Source organism: Rana temporaria, chromosome 1, assembly GCF_905171775.1.
Source record: "Rana temporaria chromosome 1, aRanTem1.1, whole genome shotgun sequence".
Taxonomy (NCBI): domain Eukaryota; kingdom Metazoa; phylum Chordata; class Amphibia; order Anura; family Ranidae; genus Rana; species Rana temporaria.
This window is the reverse complement of record NC_053489.1, coordinates 292,599,017-292,624,043: the sequence shown is the minus strand read 5'-3', so window position 1 is coordinate 292,624,043 and position 25,027 is coordinate 292,599,017. Positions and strand designations below refer to the sequence as shown.

Sequence of the window (25,027 nt, the reverse complement as noted above, 5' to 3'; positions counted from 1 at the left end):
GATTTTCAGGAACCCCCGAGAAAAAGAACCTCAGCATTGTCTGCAGATTAGCAGAACTTGGAATCTAAAAAACGAAAGTAGTATTGTTGTAAGAAATGGACTAGAGTAGACATTGTTAAAAAGCCACAGTACAATAAATACAGATGTTTGTAATGTTAAACATAGAGGATTATTTGTTAATGCTGCCTGGCTCTGAAATGCACATAAATATAACCAATAACAAACGGATACAGACAGTTTCTTCTTTTGCCTATCTTCTTTACTGCTGCAGGACTAAGATTGGCCAATGTGATCTCATGATCAAGAACAATTCTAGCAGTGGAAATCCTGTAGGAGGACAAATTATATTTTAATGCACCAAGTGTTTTAGTCTGATGGAAACTTGGACATTCATTTCTAGACAGCTTCTTGAGCCAATTGGGGTCATTTGCAAGACATAAAAATACCTGGATCTCACAGTGCTGTAATAGTTTGCAATCACACGTGTCTGAAGATTAATTCTTGTTGATAGCTAGCAATCAGTTGTTGACGTTCAGGTTTTAATAGGATAGAATGAAACGGAGGATCGGATCAGGATCCTTTTGAGACTTTTTTTGTTGTTGTGAGGTTAGTAGGGTGCAGGAGTAGGTCTCTTGCTTCCTCTAGGTCAGTGACTTATCAAGTAAAGAAGCAAGGATTAGCATGACAGGGTAAGCTTCTATACAAAATACATCAACAATGGAATTCCCTATATTTCTTTTCTTATGATGTTCCATTTAATAAGAATGTAATGGTGTGTAAGCAGATTTTTAAAAGTTTAACAAATCTGCCGGGGTTCTACATTTGCAGACTTTGTGGCAAACTCCATTGAAACCTATGGGGGGGGGGGTATGGAAAGGGGGCTGGGCTATCAATTTCTTCAAATTATTGTCTGTTGTCGCTTAGCTTACCTGGGTCCAGGGCTGTGCACTGCATTATCTATTGTCCCTTACTTATGACAACAGATCGGTAATTAATGAACTTTGCAAATTCTAGAGATTTGCCATGAACTCATGGCAGCAGCAAACCCAAATCTTATCCCTAATGATTTCATGTTAACAAAGTTCAGATGTTCCTTTAAGCAATGGCAAATTGGCAATCTCATTAAACAGTATACAGATTTTTCAATTACTATAATTTGAGGTTTGACGTATGACGAAATAACATGTAGTGGCAAAAATTTACAACTTTTAGATCTTTCATAAAAGCGAGACTGTAAGTCAATACTTTGTATTCTTTCATTTTGGATAAATAAGTACTAGCAATGTATCTCCACTCATTTTCAATGAGTCTAATAGTAATATATAAATACTTTTATTTTGCTTAAATATCTTTTATTTCTTTTGTTATTATTAATAAAATGTACAAAATGTTCTAGGATAGCTCTGAGAACTTAAAAAATTGCAAAATATCCAGCAATTCTCTTCTTGAAAACTGTATGTTGTGTGCTCCTAAGCTAAAACTGGCAGGCCAGCTTGTTATGTATGCCAGCCTCCAGATAGGTTTAATATCTTGAAATAAGCAAATAGAACTCATTTTTAAGGGAGTGATGAAACATGAACCACTAAACAGTGCCTTCTTATTTGCAAAATACATTACAATCAAAAAGAAAAAATACTCAATATTCTGTTTCTCGTTACAGTTTGAAGGCTGCAAGAAAGCATTCTCTAGGCTTGAAAACCTGAAGATTCACTTACGGAGTCACACAGGAGAAAAGCCTTATCTGTGCCAGCATCCTGGCTGTCAAAAGGCCTTCAGCAACTCCAGCGATCGTGCCAAGCATCAAAGGACACACCTGGATACCGTAAGGAAAGACACGTCAAATAATATGCTTGTTCCGCAAGAAAAGGCTCCCATACCACTGCCAGCTTCCTGAGCTTCTCATGAGCAGTCTTTACAAATGACTGTTTCTCCCTCTCCTCTGTATAGCAGAGGCCATAACACTGACAAATGCGAGGACGGTAATTGTGAACATACCTCAAACTCTCTATGATACATAATTAGTGTAAAAGTTCACACATCTAGCAACCAGTTTATTTTTACATCAGGCTACGTAATAAACTGTGAATGAAGATCATTAAATAGCCAAGTGTCCTATGTACAAAAAAATACTGTGGTCCACAATTTATGGCCAATGCAAAGAGCAGTGATGGTGTGCCACAGTATGTGCTAAACCACTAGGAGTGTTGCTATATAGCTATAGTAGTAGGGCATATGGACAGACGGGACCTGGGTTGGGGTGTAGAGGGTTTGCTAGGAAACCAAACAGTATCCCTACGCCCTTTTCATTGTTATGCATTTATTAAGACTACCTTCAACTATTCACTTTCAGTCCTAAAGACACAACAGAAAATTACAGAATTTTTTTCCTAAGTGAACATAATCTCACCTTGGCATGTGATAGGAACAGGTGTCCCTACTGGAGGATTTTCTCTCACCTCTTTCTCTGATGACAACTCAATATATTTGGATTTCCCCTCACTTCTATCTCACTGATAGTGGTCACTCGGATAAATAAAGGGGTGAATCTACCTAGTGGAGACACAGACAGCAAATTTGACAGAGAGTTTAAACTTTCCCCACTCTATCCCCCCCCAAAAAAACTGCCTTTGCATGCACATTAACAAAATAAGCATTTTGCTCTTTGCTTTCCTAAACAGAAATGAAAAGATACTGTGCCAGTAATATTGGAATGTGAGTAAATGTGGGTACCAAAATCCAAGCAAAAGCTAAGATTACCGTAAACCTAAAGTGTATCTAAACACACAGCTGTAACTCCTGTCAAGTTCTTTTTGCTGCATTTGTGCTGGTGAACCGGAACAAAAGGGATATCTTGTTCCGATTAAACCTTCTGGGAGGCAATTTATCTCACTTTGGAGTAATTTACTTTGCCCAATTGGACAAGTTTAGATCCCAGTGCTTAGTTGAGTAAAGAACCACCATTATTCGGAAAACCTAAGTGTTTCAGCTAGGTATACTAAGGTATTTTGGACTAACCTGTGTGGTAATTACATTTGCTTTCTTATTAAAAGAAGGAGAATTAGTTTACAAGAGTTGACTAGTTCCATAGAAGCATATGTACTACCAAGCTATTTACAACCAGCGGCTAGTGAGACATAAATGTCTCTTAAGCCTCTTACACACGATTGGACATCAAACAAACTTTCCCTTGGATTTTTGTCTGAAGGGAGTTGTCCGGTCACACCCATTGCATACACACGCTCGGACTGTTTCGGCAACAAACACTAACGTAGTGACGTTTTCAACGTACTGACGTTTCAACGTACTGACAAGAGTTTAAAAGAGGAAGTTAAATTCTCCAGCGTCACCCTTTGGGCTCCTACTGATAATCGAGAGTTAGTAGAGGTTTCGTCTGTGTGCATTCGCGGTTTTCAGTTTCGTGCAATTTTGTTCGTTTCTGAACGTCCGTTCGTCAAGCAGACATGTTGCGCAATGGGGTTGTGCTAACTTGACCCACCAAAAAATAAAGAAATATGTTTGATTCATATAACCAAAATACACTAATCCAAAGTAAAGACATTTGTTTTTACTCCGTCAGTATCACCAGCAAAGCAGCTTTTAGTATTATCACATTATAAAGAAGAGAATGTGCGCTGCTTTTCTTGATTTCGGAACTTGCCGCGTAATGAATGTGCTCTTTCAAATACGAACGCTAGTTCTACTAGACAGAACGCTTCCGGCTAGTCTTTGCTTCTGAGCATGCGCGTTTGTACTTTGTCCAAAAGTCCGATTGCTTGCTGTACACACGGTCGGACTAGGCACCATCGGACTCTTGTTGACGTAAAGTTTGTCCGTTTGCAGACCAAACTTTTTGTCCGATGAAACCCGAAAAAGTTTGTCCGATGGAGTGTACACACGGTCGGACTATTTTGAAAACGTGCTCATTTTGAAGTTTGTTGGCAAAAAGTCAGACCGTGTGTATGGGCCTTAAGCCTCATTTAATATTGCTTGTGACAGCCTCCCAAAGTCCTGTTGTCTGAACGCCTTTTGCATTATGTTTCATGCATGCTTGAAGTCTAGAAGAGGTTTCCTAACTTATATCACATTATACTTCATATGAATTACTGTCACTTGTACGTACTGCATTACCTTGTATAAGGGCCAGTTCACACAACAAAAACGCGCTCCAGATTTGTTCTGGATGTGTCTCTGCATGTACAGTTTTATCGCGTTTTTGGCACATTCTGGTGCATTTTTGATGCGTTTCTGGATGCATTCCATGTGTTTTTTTCCTGTTTTTTCACTGTACTGGGGTCCGGTGAGTTTTTTGATGCTTTCCAGTGCATTCCGGTGTGTTTTTGATGCTTTTTTACTGCATTCCAGTACAGGCCAGTGCAGGAAAAATGCAGCATGTTCTACTTTTTTTTTTCTGGAACTGGAAAGCCCTGGAACTGACTGCACTGGTGTGAACTATGCCATTGGAAACCATATAACCTACTTTCCATGAATTTTTGATGCAGAAAAAAATGCACTGGACTGCATGTGGTGTGAACTGTCCTTTAGAGAAAACTCTAAAATATGAGGGTCAAAAGGTTTAATCTCACACAAATGTGACAATGGATACATTTTCAGATATGCAACGTGTATTACATATTAAAATCACTGTCATGCAAAATCATATTATTATCTGTTAATATTTTTCTTACTGCTGTCTGCTTGCCACTATGACCTTTTTGTTTCACATTTTTTTCTGTCTATAGCAGGATTCTGCTCTAACCTTAACCAATGTTTTCTGGATAGTCACTGCTGTTACTGCTTCACTAATCTGCTGTATCTGATTTTGCTAATCCTTCCTTGAGCAAATGATTCCTATGCTGTAAGTACCTCTGGGAATGTTCATTGATAACAAATGTGAAAAGAGAGTTACGAGTGAAGTAATGTGATTACCTTACCCTATGCCTTTTTTGTCTAGAAACCCTATGCCTGTCAGATTCCAGGATGCAATAAGCGCTATACAGACCCAAGTTCATTACGAAAGCATGTAAAAGCCCATTCTTCCAAAGACCAGCAGGCCAGGAAAAAGGTAACAATGATACAGCCATATGTCATATGAATACCGTGCAATTAATTGTGCAGAAATGAGCTGTACCCCATTGCAACTAGATTGAGACTGTAATTTTCTAGTACAGTTTATATAAAATGTCCAGCTGTGAAGTCTCTTAATTGTGAAACCCAGAGACTGTGTACTTTATTGGTGCAGTACTCAGGAGAAAAGCCTGTGTTTCTTGAAAAAAAGACTGCTATAGCAGGTTTTCTGTATTACTGAGGATGTAATTGATATTCCATAGAGAGTACACACAGCCAAGAGCAGCCATACATGACCCAAACTGTGATAGTCGTTAAACTAATCCAGGCATTCATATGAACATTTGATAATATAGTGGTTAAGACATAAGTGACATTAGGGGCTGATTGTTGATTTCTCACTATGATGCAATTAAATGCAACATAACACAACTATATTGTCATTTAAAAGTACCATTTCAATCCTGTTTGTTAATAATGTACATTGTGTAGTCTTTATATCATGTTAGGAAACATATGAGAAAGTTTAAATAGCTTTTCTTGTGTCCAATTTCTCCTCCTTCTCCACATGTCATGCCTACAATAACTAAGTGTTACATAATACCTTAGCTCTTATAATTATTAATACAATGCAGGTTTTTAGTGCTTCACTATGTACATTGAGTAAAATTATAAACGCAACACTTTTGTGTTTGCCCCTATTTAACATGAGCTAAACTCAAAGACTTTTTCCATGTATACAAAAGGCCTATTTCTCTCAAATATTGTTCACATAGCTGTATAAATCTGTGTTAGCGAGTACTTCTCCTTTCCCGAGATAATCCATCCACCTCACAGGTGTGGCATATAAAGATGCTGAGTAGACAGCATGATTATAGCACAGGTGTGCCTTAGGCTGGTCACAATAAAAGGCCACTCTAAAATGTGCAGTTTTATCACACGGCCCAATGCCGGAGAATTTTCAAGTTTTGAGGGAGTGTGCAATTGGCATGCTGACTGCAGGAGTTTCCACCAGAGCTGTTGCCCTTAAATTGAATGTTCATTTCTATACCATAAGCCACCTACAAAGGCGTTTCAGAGAATTTGGCAGTACATCTAAACGGCCTCACAACCGCAGACCACGTGTAACCACACCAGCCCAGGACCTCCACATCCAGCATCTTCACCTGCAAGAACATCTGAGACCAGCCATCTGGACAGGTGCTGCAACAATCAGTTTGTATAACCAAAGAATTTCTGCACAAACTGTCAGAAACCATCTCAAGGAAGCTCATCTGCATGCCTGTTGTCCTCATCGGGGTCTCAACCTGACTGCAGTTTGTCATCGTAACCAAATTGAGTGGGCAAATGCTCACATTCAATGGTGTCTGGCACATTGAAGAGGTGTTCTCTTCACTGATTAATTCCGTTTTTCACTGTACGGGCAGATGGCAGACAGCGTGCTTGGCAATGTGTGGGTGAGCAGTTTGCTGATGTCAAAGTTTTAGATAAAGTGCCCCATGGTGGCGGTGGGAATATGGTATGGGCAGGTGTATGCTATGGACAAGGAAGGTGCATTTTATTAATGGCATTTTGAATGCACAGAGATACCGTGATGAATTTGTGAGGCCCATTTTTTTGCCATTCATCCATGACCATCACCTCATGTTGAAGCATGATAATGCACGGCCCCATGTTGCAAGGATTTGTACACAATTCCCGGAAGATAAAAACATGTCAGTTCTTGCATGGCCAGCATACTCACAGGACATGTCACCCATTGAGCATGTTTGGGATGCTCTGAATCAGCGTATATGACAGGGTGTTCCAGTTCCTGCCAATATCCAGCAACTTTGCACAGTCATTGAAGAGGAATGGGCCAACAATCTACAGGCCACAATCAACAATCTGATCAACTCAATGCAAAGGAGATGTGCTGCACTGCGTGAGGCAAATACTGGTCACACCAGATACCGACTGGTATTCGGACTCCGCCAATACTGTAAAACTGCACATTTTAGAGTGGCCTTTTATTGTGGCCAGCTTAAGGCACATCTTTGCAAAAATCATGCTGTCTTATAAGCATCTTGATATGCCAGGTGGATGAATTATCTTGGCAAAGAAGAAGTGCTCACTAACACAGATTTAGACAGATTTGTGAACAATATTTGAGAGAAATAGACCTTTTGTGTACATAGAAAAAATCGTATATCTTTGAGTTTAGCTCATGATAAACACAAAAGTGTTGCGTTTATAATTTTGCTCAGTATATAAACGGTATGGTTATTCAGCAGGATATATAAAGAAGGGGGTGGGTATAAACACAAAATGTTCAAAGATGTCAGTACTGGGTTTTTAAAGCACATGCATACAGTTTCTTTTAGTGTAAGAAAATAGGGACAGGCTGGATTAGGAGGCAGGGTAGCACCCCCCCATCTAAAAGTCAAAGTGTATCTTTAGTGTTGAGTAGAGGCGGAAATTTTTAAAACCCTCGATATTGTCCCATTTTTTAAAATTTCCCCTTACTTTCAGCCCTGGGGAGAGAAGAGAAAGTAAGACCACATTTCTACAAAGTGTAAGGAAATATCTCTTAGACAACTGTCACAGAGACAAATATCCACTAGGAAGATTGCCCATGACTTTCTGTTCTTGTGACAACTGTAAAATTTTATAGGATAAGGGATAGTGATATGGATATGTTACAGTCCCAAAAAGAGGCACCAACATCTTTTAACCACTTAAGACCCGGACCAATATGCAGGCCAGAGGGGCTCTTTTTTTTAACTGTGGTGATGAAATCACCTCCTACAGCGTTGGAGTCGCGGCTTTATGTATCGTGGGAGCAAACGATGTTGCTGTCAAGCTAAATAATTCTGCGCTGCAATTGAATAGCGTACCTGCTAAGCAAATGATGGTTAACATTAAAACAAAGTAACATTACAGTATAACAGTAAGACCTTACCATACCATACCTGCAAAGCAAATACCAAAAAAAAACATAGTAAAAAAAAAATGTTTTAACGCAACCTGTGCCTAAAATATATATATGCCGAAGCATCCTCCCGCAAAAAAGTTATGCCGTGTACACACGGTCAGACTTTTCCACGGGCAAGCCTTCGTCGGAATTTCGACCGTATGTACGCGGCATTAAAAAGTTATGCCGCGTACATACGATCGGACTTTTCCACGGGAAAGCCTCCGTAGGAATGTCGACCGTATGTACACGGTATTAGGAGCAAAATCGCTCCTCCGCCCCTAATGCCCCCATGCTTCGGCATATATGGTCTTTTTTAACTGTGGTGGTGAAATCACCTCCTACAGCACTGGAGTCACGGCTTTATATTTCGTGGGAGCAAACACTGTTGCTGTCAAGATAAATAAATCCGTGCAACAGCTGAATGGCGTACCTGAAAACAGTAAAGTAAATTACATACCTGAAAAGCAAGCATGATAAAACATAATAAAAATAAAACATTGCAGAATAGAATACAGTAAAAAAAAGAGCAGAACAATAGAGAGAGAATAGAGAGGGAGAGAACAGTAAAACGACAACTATTTTTTTTTTTGCTTGCCAGTTCACCAGAAGGAATAGCGGCGCTAGTACTGGCTCTCTGCTCCATACAAGGGTCCTGCGGTCCTTGCTCCTCAACAACATCAGAACGGGGTTGGGTACGCCTGGCCTTAGCAGGGACCACAACTTCGTCGTCAGAGCTATCTGGCGTGGAGCTGCTGTTGTCTACAGGATCGTATTCTGAGCCAGAATCTGACAGATGCGTGACCTCCTCCTCACTATCTGTCAGGCTCAGAAACATGTAGGCCTCTTCACTAGTGTACATTTGCTTTGCCATTTTGGGCTCTAAATTCAGTGGTACACTAGTAATGATTCACAGGTAAAAAAGCACCTGACTGTCAGCGACTGTAGAAAACTCTTCCAAAAAAAAACTGTTAGCGATCGCAGGGATCAGGCCTGTCTCTGCGAATGCTGCAGTTATGTGTGTTGTGTTTTGTAAGTGACAGTGATTGATCGATACTGCATTTGGGTGGGCTGGGCGGAGCGGCAAAATGCAGGTGCTAGCGGGTATCTGGGCTGATTCCGCTAGCAATGCATTTTTGGGTACCCTAAACTGCTGGGTACGCTAGTATAGATCTGATCAGATCAGATATTGATCTGTTCAGATACTATACCACTAAGGGGGGTGTATGCTTTGCACATGGGTGTAAGCGTTACTGGCACTAACCTAACGCTGCCTGAGGCAACGCAGACCCTGACTGACACTAAAATTTAATCGATATTACCCGCCGGGCAATCAGGGGGTTAAACCCCTATTGGGTTATATACGGTGGGTGCCCTGATGCTATAAACAGCAAACTAACTAACCAACGTCAACCGTAACACTTATACGGTGATCACTGGTGAAAGGGTTAACTAGGGGGCAATCAGATGGTTAAAAACGTTATTAGGTAATATATGGGGGTAACTGACGCTTTATAAAAACCTGGCGGCGAACCTAAATAACTAACTGGCTAACCAGCGTCACCAGTGACACTTATACGGAGATCACTGGTGAAAGGGTTAACTCTAGGGGCAATCAGGGGTTAAAACCTTTATTTAGAAAATGTATGGGGGTACATAACGCTATAAAAACCTGGTGGCGAACCTCAAAAAATAACTGGCTACCTAGCGGCACCAGCGACACTAATACAGCGATCAGAAAATGATTGCTTAGTGACACTGGCGATAGGGGGTGACAGGGTTAACTGGAGGGGCGATCAAGGGGTTAATCCTTTATTAGGGGGGGTAGGGGGCTACCCTGAACCTAAAGGGGCCTAAGACTAACTGCCCTGCAACTTTTTACTGTCACAAATGACACTAAATGCAGTGATCAGTAAATAAATGAGCACTGCAATCAGTGACACTGTGACTGGGGGCGTGATCTGGGGGTGACTGGGGGGGTTAAGTGTGCCTGTGTGTACTGGTGTTAGTGTGCTGTTAGGTGCAACTCACGTGTGATGTCTTCTCTCCTCTCGTCGGACGAAAAGACCGCCAAGAGGAGAGATGACATCACTTCCTCTGCCTGTGTTTACATTACACAGGCAAAGGGGGCAGGTGATTCACTGGGAGCGATCGCGAGGGGGTGGCCAGAAACGAATAGCCACCCCCTCATCCTGGATCGCTCCCACAGGCTAACAGACCACCGCATGTACCGGGGGGGGGTCCCGATCGGACCCCCGACCCACAGGAAGGCAGATCTGTAAGAAACAATAGAGCCCAGATCAGAGCAAGAGGTGGCAAGACAGTATCCCTTAGGCCCCTTTCACACTGGGCGGATCAGTAATGATCCGCCTCCGTATGCTTCGTAAGCTCAGCAGGGATCGCTCTGTTAATCCCCGCTGAGCCAGCGGATGACAGGGCGGTCCCCACACACTGTGCAGGGACCGCCCTGTCTTTTCTCCGCTCTCCCCTATGGGGGGATCGGATGAACACAGACCGTATGTCCGTGTTCATCCGATCCGCTCTGCAGACGGAAGAAAAAATAGGGTTTTCTTCCGTCTGCAAAATCGGATCTTTGCGGAGGCGGACGATTACGGGTGTCAGCGGATGTTCATAGGGACCAATGTATGTCCCTTTTTCATCCGCAAACGGATGGATGAAAAAGCAGACATACGGTCCGCACGTGTGAAAGGGCCTTACATCATAACATGTAATGTGTGTCTTGATTAGTCGTTATTGGCAGCAGCTCTAATTTTGTGTTGATTTTCTTTAAGGCTGGGTTCACACTAATGCAAATTCGATGCGACAGGAGAGTGTGCCAATTGAGCCAGTTCACACATCTCTGTGCATCTTTGGCTCCGCTTCAGGTTCGAATTCAGGAAAAAAATTGTCCCTGAAACAGAGAACAGGGACACGCCAGACCCCTGCTGTGAGCCGTGGCCGCACACATTGTGAACCCAGCCTGAATTAATTATTGAATGCATAGCCTTAGCGGTATATTTATAAAGCAGTAAATGTGACATTCACCAAACCTTTACTGCATATACGGTATGCATTTTTAGTGCATATGTTGTAAAAGACAGTGATTGATTTATCTGCAGTGAATGATTGAGGAATGTCAAATGCACTGCTTTATAAATATAAGTTCAAATATTGTAATTACTACATAAGGCAGAAATAAGCTGCCTTGTAGGAAAGAAAAATTTAGTGTGGTTGATTTACTAAAGGCACAGTCTATTTGCCTTTAGTAAATCAATCATTGCAAGTGCATTTGCTCTAGAGTTTAGTAAATGAGTGGAAGTTCTGCTGACTTTTATCATTCAATCATTGTGCAAGCAACATTTTTTTTTATTATTTTCCTTATATGTGATTGGGTATCCTTGACTCATTTACTAAGATCTAGAGCAAGTGCCTTTGCAGAGTGCAACTGCACTTTCAAAGTGCACAGTCTATTTGCCTTTAGTAAATCAACCCCATTGCTTCACCCCCTTACTGTGATCTTATGGGTTTCAGTGGTATTACTACCTACAGTTCTTTTCCGTGTGGTATAGATTCAGATTTTGCATTGTTGTCTGGCATGTCAAGCAATATTTTTACATGCATGGCTCATTAAATAGAATTAGAATTCGTTATTTGTGATTTTAATACCTGTTTTATAAAACTATTTTACTGGTGAAAAATGTAAAATTCCTAGCATTATGATTGCTTAACATTTTAACTTGCCAGAGACATGTACCATCTTCAAAAAAATCACTGAGCCCTTAAATGAGAAGTCCAGCCTGAGCTTTTTAGGCTGGGCTTCTCCTCTGGGTCACAGGAGTGCAATTTGTTTTGCACTTGTTTTGCACCAATTTGTTTTGAGGCACCACGGCTGCCTTGACTGATGGCAGTCAAGGCATCTCAGCGAAGTGCTGAGATGGCAGCACCCCGCCCCTCCACAGCTCAGTGCTCTAATGAGCGTAGAGAAGCAGAGAGGAGAGACACTGACTGAGAGTCAGCAGCTCTCCTCTCAGGGATCTGTGAAAACTGAGCCATCGGCGATGTTCGGTGGCTCGGTTTTCAGTGCAGAGATAGCGGGGGACAGCTGCAGTATCAGTCTGATGCTGCATCCACATAGGTAAGTATGAAACTAAAATAAAATAAAATAAACATACTTCTCTTTTAAATCTGTACCCAAGCAGGAAACTGAGCCTGGGTAGAAAAAATTGGTAGCAAAACTTGATTAAGTAAAGAGAATTAAATGTAAATGTAATTAAAAATTAAAGAAGTGCCAATCAGAAGGCATTTCAGAAAACTGAAAGGCACTCTGTCACCTATTCCAAATGGAGTCTAGCATATGTAGAATGTAATTTTATTGATGGTTTTCGGTTAGAGAGCATGAGTTATATTTTCCACGCTCTCACGCTATGTGTATTATATACAGCATATATATAGTATATATATATATATATAGATATATATATATATATGAAAAATTCTGAAAAGTCGTAATGCTTGCAAAAGAGCAGCAGTTCTCTTAGGTACACTTACATGCTGTTTCTGAAACTAGCTGTTTGATAGGTTGGTTCAAGTAACTTGGAGAATTGGTTATGACTCGTACACACGACCGTTTTTTCCATTGGGAAAACTGCCATGAGAGCTTTTGGCCGGGAAAACCAGCCGTGTGTATGCTCCATCGCAGTTTTCCCAAAAGGAAAACTGCCAGGAAAAAAAAGAGAACCAGCTCCTTTTTTTCCCACCGGCATTCCCGGGGGTCTTTTTCCTGGCAGTTTTCCTATGTGAGCATACACACGGCCGGGATTCCCGACCAAAGCTCCATTACAGTTTTCCTGTCGGGAAAACCTCTTGTGTGTAGGTGGAAAAACTTACCGAGCAGGTTCTCGGTTTTCCCTTTGAGATTCCCGGCGAACTTTTTACTGCTGGGAATCCTGTACGTGTGTACTAGGCATAACAGTTCCACCACAGAGTTTGGCTATGAGCAATCCCATCCTAGCTTGATGATATTTCCATTTTTACCCTGTGGAGACCATGACATCTATTGCACAATTCCATCTTCTCTGTAGATGATTCTTTATGAATTTTGATGTGTTTGGTGTCATTGTCTTGATGCAGAATGAAGTTGGGGCTGATACTATCTAATATTATTATATGACATATAAGAATCTGTGTGTACTTCTAAGCTGTGAGGACACCATTACTCAACTCCATGTACAGAAAAGCAGCCTCAAATGTGCAGGGTAAATCAATTGTATTATACTGTTGCCTGCAGACTATAGTACCTCATCCTAAATATGTGTATATAGATAAAAAAAAAGAATCACATCTGACTTTACTGGTACAGAAGAGACCACACTTAACCTCCCTGGCGGTATGATTCTGTCTGGAATTACGTACCAAAAGCGGTAAAATTATTTGCAAGGAAATGTGGCATTTAATACTGTAGGCCTGTAATTCTTAGGAATAACTCACTTAAATCTGACCAAACAAGAATCTAATAGGCATCCCGGGTATGACATTTTTTTAAAAACAAAATTATAAATTATAATATAATAAATAATTATAAATAATTATAACAAATAATAATATACTTCTAATAAAAATGATTCAATAATCTAATCAAATCAAAATCACTGAAATTTTCTCAGTTGCAAAATTGTCGCTGTCATTATTTTTTTTTTTTATGACGAATTTCCCCACAAATCGCACAATTCTGCAAGTGATTATAATTTATTATAGCTGTTTTCTAGCTGATCTAAAACCATTTTTGACATAAAGGGACACTTTTGGTTGCTATGGACAATCTACAGTTTGCAGAAAGAAGGAACCGTTTTTATTACATAAAAGTACATGTAGGGCACTGGGCAGACCACTAGGGACAAGGGGGGTGTGTATTTTTTACATACAGTACTGTAATCTATAAGATTACAGTATACTGTATGTATAGTGTTTGTTTAAGTTTTTGAATTTGGCGCCGATCTCCGCTCCCGTGCGACGTAACGTCGCAGGGAACGGAGATCGGCGGGAAAAGGAGGACGCTGTGTGAATTGAGCTAGGTCCCGCTCGCTCACACAGCGCGGTGGCATCGCTGGATCCAGGACAAGGTAAGCCAGTGCACGCTGCAGGCTCTGCATATTTACCCCGAGCGTGACTCGGGGATACCGATTATAGCAGAAAAAATCCACCCCGAGTCACGCTCGGGGATACCGCCAGGAGGGTTAATAAAAAAATGATCACAAACTTTATTACATAAATCATTAAAATCCAAACTGGATCAACCATGAAACAAAACTTAGCATATAAGCTAACTTACGTTAGTTCCTTCTTATACATAGTAGTACATATTTCTATAGTAGTATAGTATAGTAGTACTATTATTATTTACTACTACTATGAGGAGGAACTAACTTAAGTTAGCTTATATGCTAATTTTTGTTTCATGGTCGATCGAATTTGAATTTGAATGACTTATACTGTATAATGTTTGTGATTTTTTTTTAATTTGTGTGTTCTCAAGCTGACTTCTTTTAGCATTAAATGGTTAAAAATTTGACTCATCAGACCAGAGCACGCTGACTTTTTTTTTAGCATCACATGGTTAAATATTTGACTCATCAGCCCAGAGCACCAGCAACCATTTTCTGTATCCACATCTTTGTGCTTTTGTGCATCATTTGGCTTTATTTCCACTTCGAAGGGAAGTAGGCTTGATGTTTTTCTTGTCTTCTTTACCCAGTTTCTGTTGCCAGCCATTGCATTGCCAGTCCTCTGCTTTGCCAGTTTGTGTTTCTCTAGATGAGCTTAGTCAGCAGATCACAGCTTGGTCAGCAGAAAACACTTCTCCACCATAAAACTTCTGCTACAGAATGGTCTTGCTGATGCAAGATGACCATTTTGTGTCTTATTATGCCCTTGTTGGTATTTGTTATGGTGTTTGATTTGAAGGTTAAAGTGGTGTTAAACCTGAAATCAAAAATCAAATATATTGCAGCTTACCAATCATTACATGTGGTGGCTAAATCAGTTTTATTTTCTTATGCCGCGGACACATGCCCATTTTCCATGTCATGGAAAAAAAAGTTTTTATCGTTGTGATTCTTGCCAAGCCTGCCTTGCATACACACGATCGTGAAAAAAAAATGCTCGAGCAAAGCACGTACGACGGCACTATAAAGGGGAAGCTCCTTTCGAATGGCGCCACCCTTTGGGTTGATTATGCAAATTTCCCTTCTCATAACTTGCTTCTGAGCATGCGCATTTTTTCCTCGTCGTTAAAGCCTACACACGACCGTTTTTCACGACGAGAAAAACTACAACGTGAAAAACGACGAGAAAAAATAGAGAACACCCATGCGATCCGATTCTAGTGCAGGGAAAAGCAAGTCCCTGCACTATTTTCTGCGTGAATCTAATGCAAGTTCAGACATACAATTGTATGGCTGAACTCACATTGCTCAGAGATCGCATGTGAACTGCACCAGCAGTGCGGGTCCCAATCACATGCAATCTCTGATATCGCAGTGTGAACCCAGGCTGAATGTATATATATACAGTTAGACCTTGGATTGCAAGTATAATTCATTCCAGAAACATGCTTGTAATCCAAAGCACTTGTATATTAAAGCAAATTTCCCCATAAAAAAATAATGGAAACTCAAATGATTCGTTTTACAACCATTTATTCATAGGTCCTTCAGTATATAGTCCATATAAAAAGATTATAGCAATGTGATAGATTGTGTAACCATAAAATGTCCATCCATGGGGGTTAGAAGCAAAATCCAGCGGGTGGTACAGGGTATAAAAGAGAAGAGAGGCACCTCTAAGGCCGAGTACTCACGAGCAAACATGTCCGTTCGAAATGTCCGACGGGCTGTTTCCGGCGTACAAGGCTGTTTTTTCATTTGGCCCGCTGGCTTGTACACACCAGCGGACGATATTTCCCTGCGGACCTGAACGCGTGCACGTAATCCACGTTTGACGTCACTATAAAGGGAAAGGCCAAAGTCAATGGCGACGCCCTCTGTTCCGCTTTTGCTAGTTACGGCTTTGCTCGTGTTAGTGAAGGTTTGGTTAGAGCTGATTCGCGCTTCTCGGTCTCCAGGCTTTAGCAGGTAGTATTTTCTCGTTCAGTGCGTGTGCTTGTGGGTACGTAGTTGGCATTCGGGTACAGGCGTGCAGTTCGTTCTGCTTAGCAGATTCGTACTGTGCGTTCGTATCTGTGTGTCGTGCGTTCTTTGCAGGTACCGCTGGATTTGATTGTGCTTTCTGTTGGAGTGTGTTCTTGACTGACCAGCCGGCCGGTTTGAAGCCATGATGGAGCAGCAGCGTCAATTTTCGCGAGTTGGTGCTGTTTATGGGATGGCTGCTGGATATGTTCATTATTCCAGTACTTTGGCCAGAAACAGGGGGCGGAGGCGTTTCTGGACCAAGAATTGGTTGCGCCAGCGTGACCAGTTCTCACATATGCCTCTGCTTAGGGAACTCCAGGAGAATAATCCTAATGACTATAGGAATTTTCTCCGCATGACGGACCCCGTATTCAACAGTCTGCTGGATCTTCTGTCCCCCTATATCACGAGGCAGGACACTGTGATGCGCCAAGCCATCACGGCCGAGCAGAGGCTTATTGCCACGTTGCGGTACCTGGCAACTGGAAGGAGCCTGCAGGACCTCAAGTTCTCGACAGGCATCTCTCCGCAGGCGCTTGGGGTCATCATACCGGACACGTGTGCTGCCATCATTAAAGTTATGCACGAGGAGTATATGAAGGTAAGTTTCCTCATTTTAACCTCACAATGTGTCTTTAATAATGTGGCAAACTAACTTTTTATTTTATTTCCCAGATATGCTGTGTGTTTAACTAACGTTCCCTTTTCTCACTATGCATGTTGATATCAGCTTTTACATGTTCTTTTTATTTTGGCCTACCTGCATATTTTGATCTTACCCAATATTAACCTGTCCAGCATGCTATCTTCGGGCCAACCCCCACCATGCCACTTTTTTTTTTTTTTTTCTAAAAACAGTTTTAACACCCCCCACCCCCCCTTCAAAGTTTTTTTGTCCCCATCAGAGGGCTGTGGAGTCTCTTATTAATTAAGTGGGCCTATATATTTGTGCCCCGAAATTCTCCCTTCATAATTTGCAAATGCTATTTTAAAAATGTAAAGTTGCACAAGGATGCTTGTAGGATTATGTTTGCAATGTTTATGTGCCAAAGTACTAAATCTCTTTTTTTGTTTGTCCCCACAGCTACCCTCCACACCACAGGAATGGCAGTCTGTGGCTTCCCAATTTGCCGAGCGGTGGGATTTTCCTAACTGCGGTGGAGCAATAGATGGGAAACACGTCCGCATTGTGCCCCCACCCCACTCGGGGTCCTACTATTATAATTACAAGGGTTATCATAGTATCGTGTTGATGGCGGTGGTGTCGGCACAGTATGAGTTTCTATATGTGGACGTGGGGAAGAACGGCCGGATGTCAGATGGGGGAGTGTTCGCACGGACTGATTTCTATGATCGTCTCCAAACTGGTGGTCTGGCATTGCCACCAGATGAAGATAATGTGGAAGGACTTCCGTTTGTGTTCCTAGCGGACGAGGCTTTCGGCCTTGGACCTCACCTAATGCGGCCTTTTCCCCAGAGGACCCTCACCTTAGAGAGGAGTGTGTTTAATTTTCGGTTGTCCAGGGCTCGGAGGGTAGTCGAGAATGCCTTTGGGATCCTCAGCAACCGGTTCCGCCTGTTCCTGACATCGATACATTTGGCGGAATATAAATTGAACACCATTATATTTGCCTGCTGCATTTTGCACAATTTTCTACGCAGGCACTCCCAGACGTACCTAGCCTCCATGGGCTCTGAGGCAGGACTACCCTCAGAGAACATTCCTGGCCTGGACACTGGTCGCGCTGGCTTGGCCCCCCAATCTGCTCGTGAGGTACGCGACAAATATGTTGAGTACTTCATGGGTCGGGGGGCCATTGCTATGCCAGATCATATTTCTTTCTAATTCGGCCCCCAAAGAAAGGAATATTCTCACAACTAATAAATAATTAGACCATTGGACTTTATACAGTTGTTTGTCATTACTGCTTTTTCTCTATTTTTCTGTCTTCCAGGTTATCTCCAAAAATCGTGCACTTCTAGTGCCAAATTTACTTACTCAGATGTATTAACTAACCACATTTGCACATTATTCACTCATCTACAAACTGGGTATTCAGTCTAGAAATAAGAAGCCACTCATTTTTCTGCTTTTGATGTCTCATATTTTTTTTTTTAGTTTATTCATTTTTTAACAAGAAATGTGTATTTTTAGGCAGAAAACATTTCCTGCAAATTCTTGAGACAAAATATTGGCTTTTAATTATTTATTTTTTTGTCTTTATTGACAGTGATTATCAATAATAATGATCGAAACACAATGTAAGAATAATTTCACTGAAACTATACGCAAGAATTTTTGGGCTTGTCATTTGTTTGTGTCTAATTTTTTCAACAAGATTTTAACACAACACAAAAATTTTTGAATTTTTTACCAAAATTAGTTAACTTCTTTCTTTAGGTGAGATTTATTGTTCGTTTTGTGATCTGAAACTGGAAACATTTACAAACCAAAAAAGATCAACACCAAACAAAAATTAAAAAAAATAACAGCAGTCAGTCATATGGATGGTGTGCTTTCACACTGGAACACGCCAAAATTTCTAAATGCACACATTCAGTGCAAACTCGCCAAATGTCATTGGTTAAACAGACAAATGGCCACATGTGCTATCTGACATCATGGGTGATCAATGTCTGTGTTTTGTGGGAGCAAACCCTTCCTCTCAACTACTTGAGGATCGAGGAGGGGTTTGTACCCACAAAGCACAGACAATAGATAGTCTGTGATGGCAGCTAGCACATATTGGCACACTGTGTGTGCATTTAGAAATTTTGGCGTATTATAAAGTACAAAAATTAAAAAGGGTTTTGTGGGCGGGGGATGGGCGGGGGATGGGCTTCTGTGGTTCAGTCTTTGACACGGCCCATCATGTCCATGATATTTTTGTAATTTTGGTTGATGACTAGCATCCTTTGTCGCATGTTCTCCATTTCCGTGCTACACTCTGAAATGACATTTCGCACATTCTGCTCCATGACTAGCATCCTTTCCTGCATAATGTCCATTTCCGTGCTGCACTCCATTAGTTGCTGTATAATGATAGAAGCACTTGCACGTGAAAAATGTGCTACTCCATCTTGATCCCCTAAAAAGAAACAAATTGGCATTCAAAATATGTAAATAGTTTACAGCCTATCTGCATATGTTTGGCCCTATTAATATAGGGGTGACACTGACCTGATGGCCTGATAATTTCCACATCCCCAATTTCTTCATCTTCTATCACTCCTCCTTCTTCCACCACCTCCCCATCATCTTCTATCACTCCTCCTTCTTCCACCACCTCCCCATCATCTTCGACTCCTCCTTCATCCATCAATCCACCTTCTTGCAATTCGCCAAATTGTTCTTCCGCCACTTGCCCTTCATCTGATATAAATTCTAAGTCCAAAATAACTTCTTCCTCCTCTCTTCCTTCCTCCTTTCTTCCTTCCTCTTCTCCTTCCACATCCTCTTCTCCTTCCACATCCTCTTCTCCTTCCACATCCTCTTCTCCTTCCACATCCTCTTCTCCTTCCACATCCTCCTCTCTTCCTTCCCCAGCCTCCTCCTGCTCAACATGTGGAGGTGTTTGATTTTCTGGGTGTCTGGCCCTCTCTGCCTCCTCCAATTGCTGGCGTCTTCTTTCCCCTATAAGAAATAATAAAAAACAAAAGGTATACTCATCAGCACACAGATATTGGATATCATAAATCGCACACATTGCATAGACGATACATTTATGATGATTTTTGGTTGTTTATTCTTTCAGCAATCCTCCATTTTTGGCGTAGTTCTAGGCCAAGCTCTGATCCTGCCCCTTTTTTGCAAAGAAGTGACACAAATGGATGTCACCCCAAAACATTAATTCTCGTCGACCCTCCAAATAAATATACTTAGATTTTTGAGACACAGGTGCTTTGCATTTCAAGATGTTAAAACATCAGCTTTATTTGCATTTTGGAGAATGAATCTTGTTTGCCTGTCACATTCACTCAATTTAATTTCTGTGATTTTGCTAGTCAACAATGTTGGAAAACCAAGTTTGGGGCCAGTCAGCCATGTCCAGGTGTGTTGTTCCTGGAGTAACGTCACATTTTTGCTAAACAATGTCATATTACGCGTGTTTACTATTTCACAAAATTTGTTTAAGGTTGTTATTTGACATAAACACAATACAGTATCTACACGTGTTCAAAAGTACAAGCAGGCCAAGGAGGCAGATGTGAAAAAATACATGTCAACACATTATTGCAGACATTTCCCCCCCCCCCTTAAATAATATGGACTTACTTTTACGCAGAATTTTTAGTATCTTCTTCATGTGATGTGGCTCCCTCAATTTTAAATCGGACCAACGCTTCCGTAGTTGCTCCTTTGACCTGGTGACACCAAACATTCTCCTCATTCTCCTTGCCACCTTGTCCATTATGTGTGACTTCCTACGGTTCGGTGTTTTGTAGGGCCCACATTCACCATCATAATCCTTCCTCCTCATGATGTAAACCAACTCCACCATTTCTTCGAACGCCATATTAGTGGCTTTATATCTTTTAGGCCTGGATCGGGACGGTCCAGCCTCTGTCCCTTCACTTGCGCCATGAGAGCTCCGTGCCCGCTCGTGTGACATCGCCATCTTTCCTTCCCACAGAGATTAGGGGCGTGGAAACGAGGAAATGTCCCGTCAGGGGCGGAGATGAGGGCGGGGATTATTGCATATGCGGAGTGTCGCGAATGCCAACAACGTATTGACGTACGTTACGCGGAGAATATTCGCGCGATTCCAGAACCTACACAGTTAACGCCATATTTACTTTTTCAATTGATTAGGGGCATGGCAAAGGTGACGAGGGCGGCGTTTCATACATACGCGGAGTGTATAAAAGGCGCTTGACGTGATTACGTAGGTTACGTGTTAATTCAGCGAGCGGAAGAAACGAGGATTGTGAGAGAGGCAGGTAAGAAATTTAAACATGGGATCAGCAGCGGGCTCTAAAATGTAGAGCAATGGGATGGGGGTTTGGTCTGTTGGTTGCACAGTTTTATTAAGCTATTATGTCTCTTGGATACCAGAATGTGATTTTCATACCCAAATGCTTTTGTAGACATCACAAAATAGAGAGATCAAAAATGCTGTGACTCATTATCAATTATGTAGGGTGTATTCAGATCAGGCCAAGTATTGTTCTGTGTTGGTTGGACAGAGGTCATTAGGAAGTTTCTTTCATGTAATCAATGCTGAGGGGCAGGATATCTACACATGCAATAGTGGCTTGATGAATGCTGTCATTTGTAATAATTGTGTATGGTTGTAGATTTATATTATTTCCTGCAATGTAACCAAAGGGGCGGCATGTATAAAAAAAATGTTATCTAAAACCAACCAATGGGGCAGAGCTGGCCAGCATTTTCTAAACAAGAGACACTGTGTTTGTATTTCTATATAGGTACTACTTTTTAAACAACATATTCTATCAATGTAAATGCTGAGGCTTTTTTTAATTGTGTTTTTGGTTTCTTTTTATTTTTTCAATCTAGAAAAAAAAAGAGTAAATCCTAATTTCCCAATGGATCTCCTGCAGAGCCAAGACATTATCCAGCATTTGCTGGATAAATTCAGGGAAATGCCCATCCTGTGGGATTCAAAGCAGGACCATTATCATAACAAGGACGTACGAGCGGCAGCACTTGAACAGCTAGCAGCATACATGAGGACATGGGTGCCAGAATGCAGTGCCAACATGGTGAAGGATAAACTTGCCAACCTCAGGGGCACATATAGGAGAGCGTACAAAGCTCACCAAAAGCAGCTAAGATCTGGAGCAGCAGCAAGACCACCAAAGGAACCCAAGCTGTGGTATTACAACCAGATGTCATTTTTGCGGGATCAACTGGAAGGCAGGGCATCAATGTCAAGTCTGAATCCCAACCTTTCCTCCACGCTACCTCCCAGCGGGACTTCCCCAGATCACCACAGCCCTGCAGAGTCGGATGAAGAGGGCCTGGCTGACAGAGAGGCAGATCTGCGCCTCTACGATGATGAGGTATAGTAGTTTCATAACTAGTTATGTAATAATCTTAATTATTGTTTGATTCTTGACTTGATATTGGTTAATAAAATACAAGCTGGGAAGTAAAAATCTAAAATCGTGGGCAAACAAATAGGTGTCAGGGATGACAACTGCAGGGGTCAGAGGGTGAGTCTGTTTTCAAGTTTAAATTCAAGGCAAAAAATAAGATTCAAGCATGAAAATGTGAGTGAGTATATTCCTAAATATATTACAACATGTCCCTTTTTTTTACACAGGAAGAAGAGACCAGCCAGGAGGTGGCAGATCCTCTCCTCACTGTCAGCCAGGACGAAGGGGTCAGTGGCAGCCAGGAGGAGGCCGGGCCCAGTGGCGTTCAGCAGCTCCCCAGGACAAGCACCACCAGCCAGGCTCCTCCCCTTTATATTAGGCCACCAGGCCGTAAGAAGAAATTGGGGGCAGTGGAGGAAGCCAGCCTGAAAATGATTCAGGAGGCGAGTGCCATCATGAGGGCCCCCCTCAACCCCACTGAGGCCTACAGTGCCTCCGTGGCACATGACCTCAATAAAGGCACGGAGGAGCAGAGGCAATTGGCCAAGGGCATCATCAACCAGGCCCTTTGGTGGATGCAGAGGGAGCTGCTGACCCCAGACACTGGGCTATGTGACCCGGCCCGGCTTGCTGAACATCATACTCCTGCTGCCACATCATCCCCACCTGCAAGGGCCCAGGGAAGACCCGCTGGAAGGCAGCCTGGAAGGAAGGTTGCAAGGAAGAGGAGACGTTGATGCCCTGCCTTCCATTTGATCCCCCACAAATGGCATCTTGTTTGGACTACCACAGCTTGGGTTCCTTTGGTTATGTGCTGCTGCTTCAGATTTTATTTTGTGTGCTTCCTGAGGTTGGCTAGTTTATCCTTCACCATGTTTGAAATGCAAGTTTGCATGTATGTTGCTAGCTGTTCAAGTGCTGCCATTCTGTTTTTGATCCTTTTTATAATTTGCTCAAATAAAAGCCTTTTTGTTGATTTGAAAAACGTGCCTATTGTTTGTAATACTGTGGGTATTATTTTAGGCATCAAACATTACAAACAAATAAAATGTTTAATCTAAACTATTCACTAACTCATGTGGGGGGGGGGGTCATTTGGTGTGCCAACATGGTAGACAATTTAAACAACCTTCAAAAAAATCATGTTAAATATACAAACAAAAGCTAAATCAAAACTATTTCCTATTAAAATATTCTAAATGGTGACATAACTATAAACACCTAAAGAAAGTGGGAAAGATAACCATTAAACATTAAAAGCAAAAAATTTGAAATGTGGAGGACCACTAAAAATATGATACGTCGGGCCAATAAAAGTTTGCAAAAATCTTACTACATCACAGCTAACAAATGTCACTTTTCAGTATGGAACAACTCAGTTGAAATAACATGAGCTAAATAACTGATTAGTTATAGCAAGAGAAGAATGAATAAAACGACGGCATCAAGCATTGGTTATTGTGTGTTTTGCTTCAGTGTTCTATTGCTAGAATTAATCTTTCTATTGACGAATGTGCCATATCCCAAAGAAACGTGAGTTTTACCTGAACGAGCGCTCCCGTGGCCTCATTTAGTCTGAGCATGCGCGGGGTTTTTGTACGTTGGTTTTGTGTACTCACCACCAAACATGTACGTTCGGACAGGATTTGAGCGGACGGTTTTAAAACAAGTTTGGAAATAAATGTCTGCTGAAAAACGGCCCGGCGGGCAAATGTACGGTGAAATTCTGTACGCTCGTAACTACACACGACCAAACATGTATGCTGAAACTGGTCCGCGGGCCAGTTTCAGCAAACATGTTTGGTCGTGAGTATGGGGCCTAAGTGTAGCAATAAGTTGCTAAATGTTGTCCCTTCATTAAATGTAACCATATTGCTACACTTAGAGACGCCTCTCTTCTCTTTTATACTCAATTGTGACATGACGCTACTTGTATATTAAGACTTTGCTTGTATAGCAAAGCAAAATGTATTAAAAATGTATCATGTCTTGCAAAACGTTCCCAAACCAAGTTACTCTCAAATCAAGGTTTTACTGGGAAGGCTGTCCACAAGGTTTAGGAGTGTTTCTATGGGAATGTTTGACCATTCTTCCAGAAGCGCATTTGTGAGGTCAAGCACTGATGTGGACAAGGAGGTCTGGCTCACAGTCTCCGCTCTAATTCATCCCAAAGGACTCTGTGCAGGCCAGTCAAGTTCCTCCACCCCAAACTCACCCATTCATGTCTTTATGGACCTTGCTTTGTGCACTGGTCCAAATAATTTAGTGGAGGGGGGTTATAGTGTGTGAAAAGTTCCAGTGAAATGAACTCTTAAGGCGTAAAAATAACAAGACATTTTGGAAAAGTCCATAAAGACATAGATGAGCGAGTTTGGGGGTGGAGGAACTTGACTGGCTGCACAGAGTTCTGACCTCTGTCAACTTAATATTGAACCCTATGAACTAAGACTGGGTTGCCATTAAATGTCATGTGGGTGTAAAGGTAGGTGTCACAATACTTTTGACATTTTGACAATATAGTATATATATATATATATATATATATATATATATATATATATATATATATATATATATATATATATATATTCTGTTATATTTATGTATATGCAGTTTATGCAACAAAGCTTTTTTTTTTGTATTTAAGATGTTTGTGTCTAATAACAATGTTGTTCCATTTAATCTCATTTAACTGACTTATACCTAGATGTTAGCTAACATCAAGCAATGGAATTTGAAATATTTCCAGGCAATAATAATA

At 41.4% G+C, this 25,027-nt stretch overlaps 1 protein-coding gene across 1 annotated transcript in view; it reads left to right on the top strand.

Annotated features, from left to right (window-relative positions):
- Window positions 1-1,452: 1,452 nt before the first annotated feature.
- The window catches only part of LOC120943817 (zinc finger protein GLIS3-like), a 158,202-nt gene continuing 134,627 nt past the window's right edge, over window positions 1,453-25,027 (top strand). Inside the window, exons 1-2 of the mRNA XM_040357368.1 lie at window positions 1,453-1,822; window positions 4,952-5,062. Of these exons, the coding sequence (XP_040213302.1) occupies window positions 1,568-1,822; window positions 4,952-5,062 (366 nt within the window). The 5' untranslated portion in view covers window positions 1,453-1,567. The remainder of the gene's footprint in view (window positions 1,823-4,951; window positions 5,063-25,027) is intronic.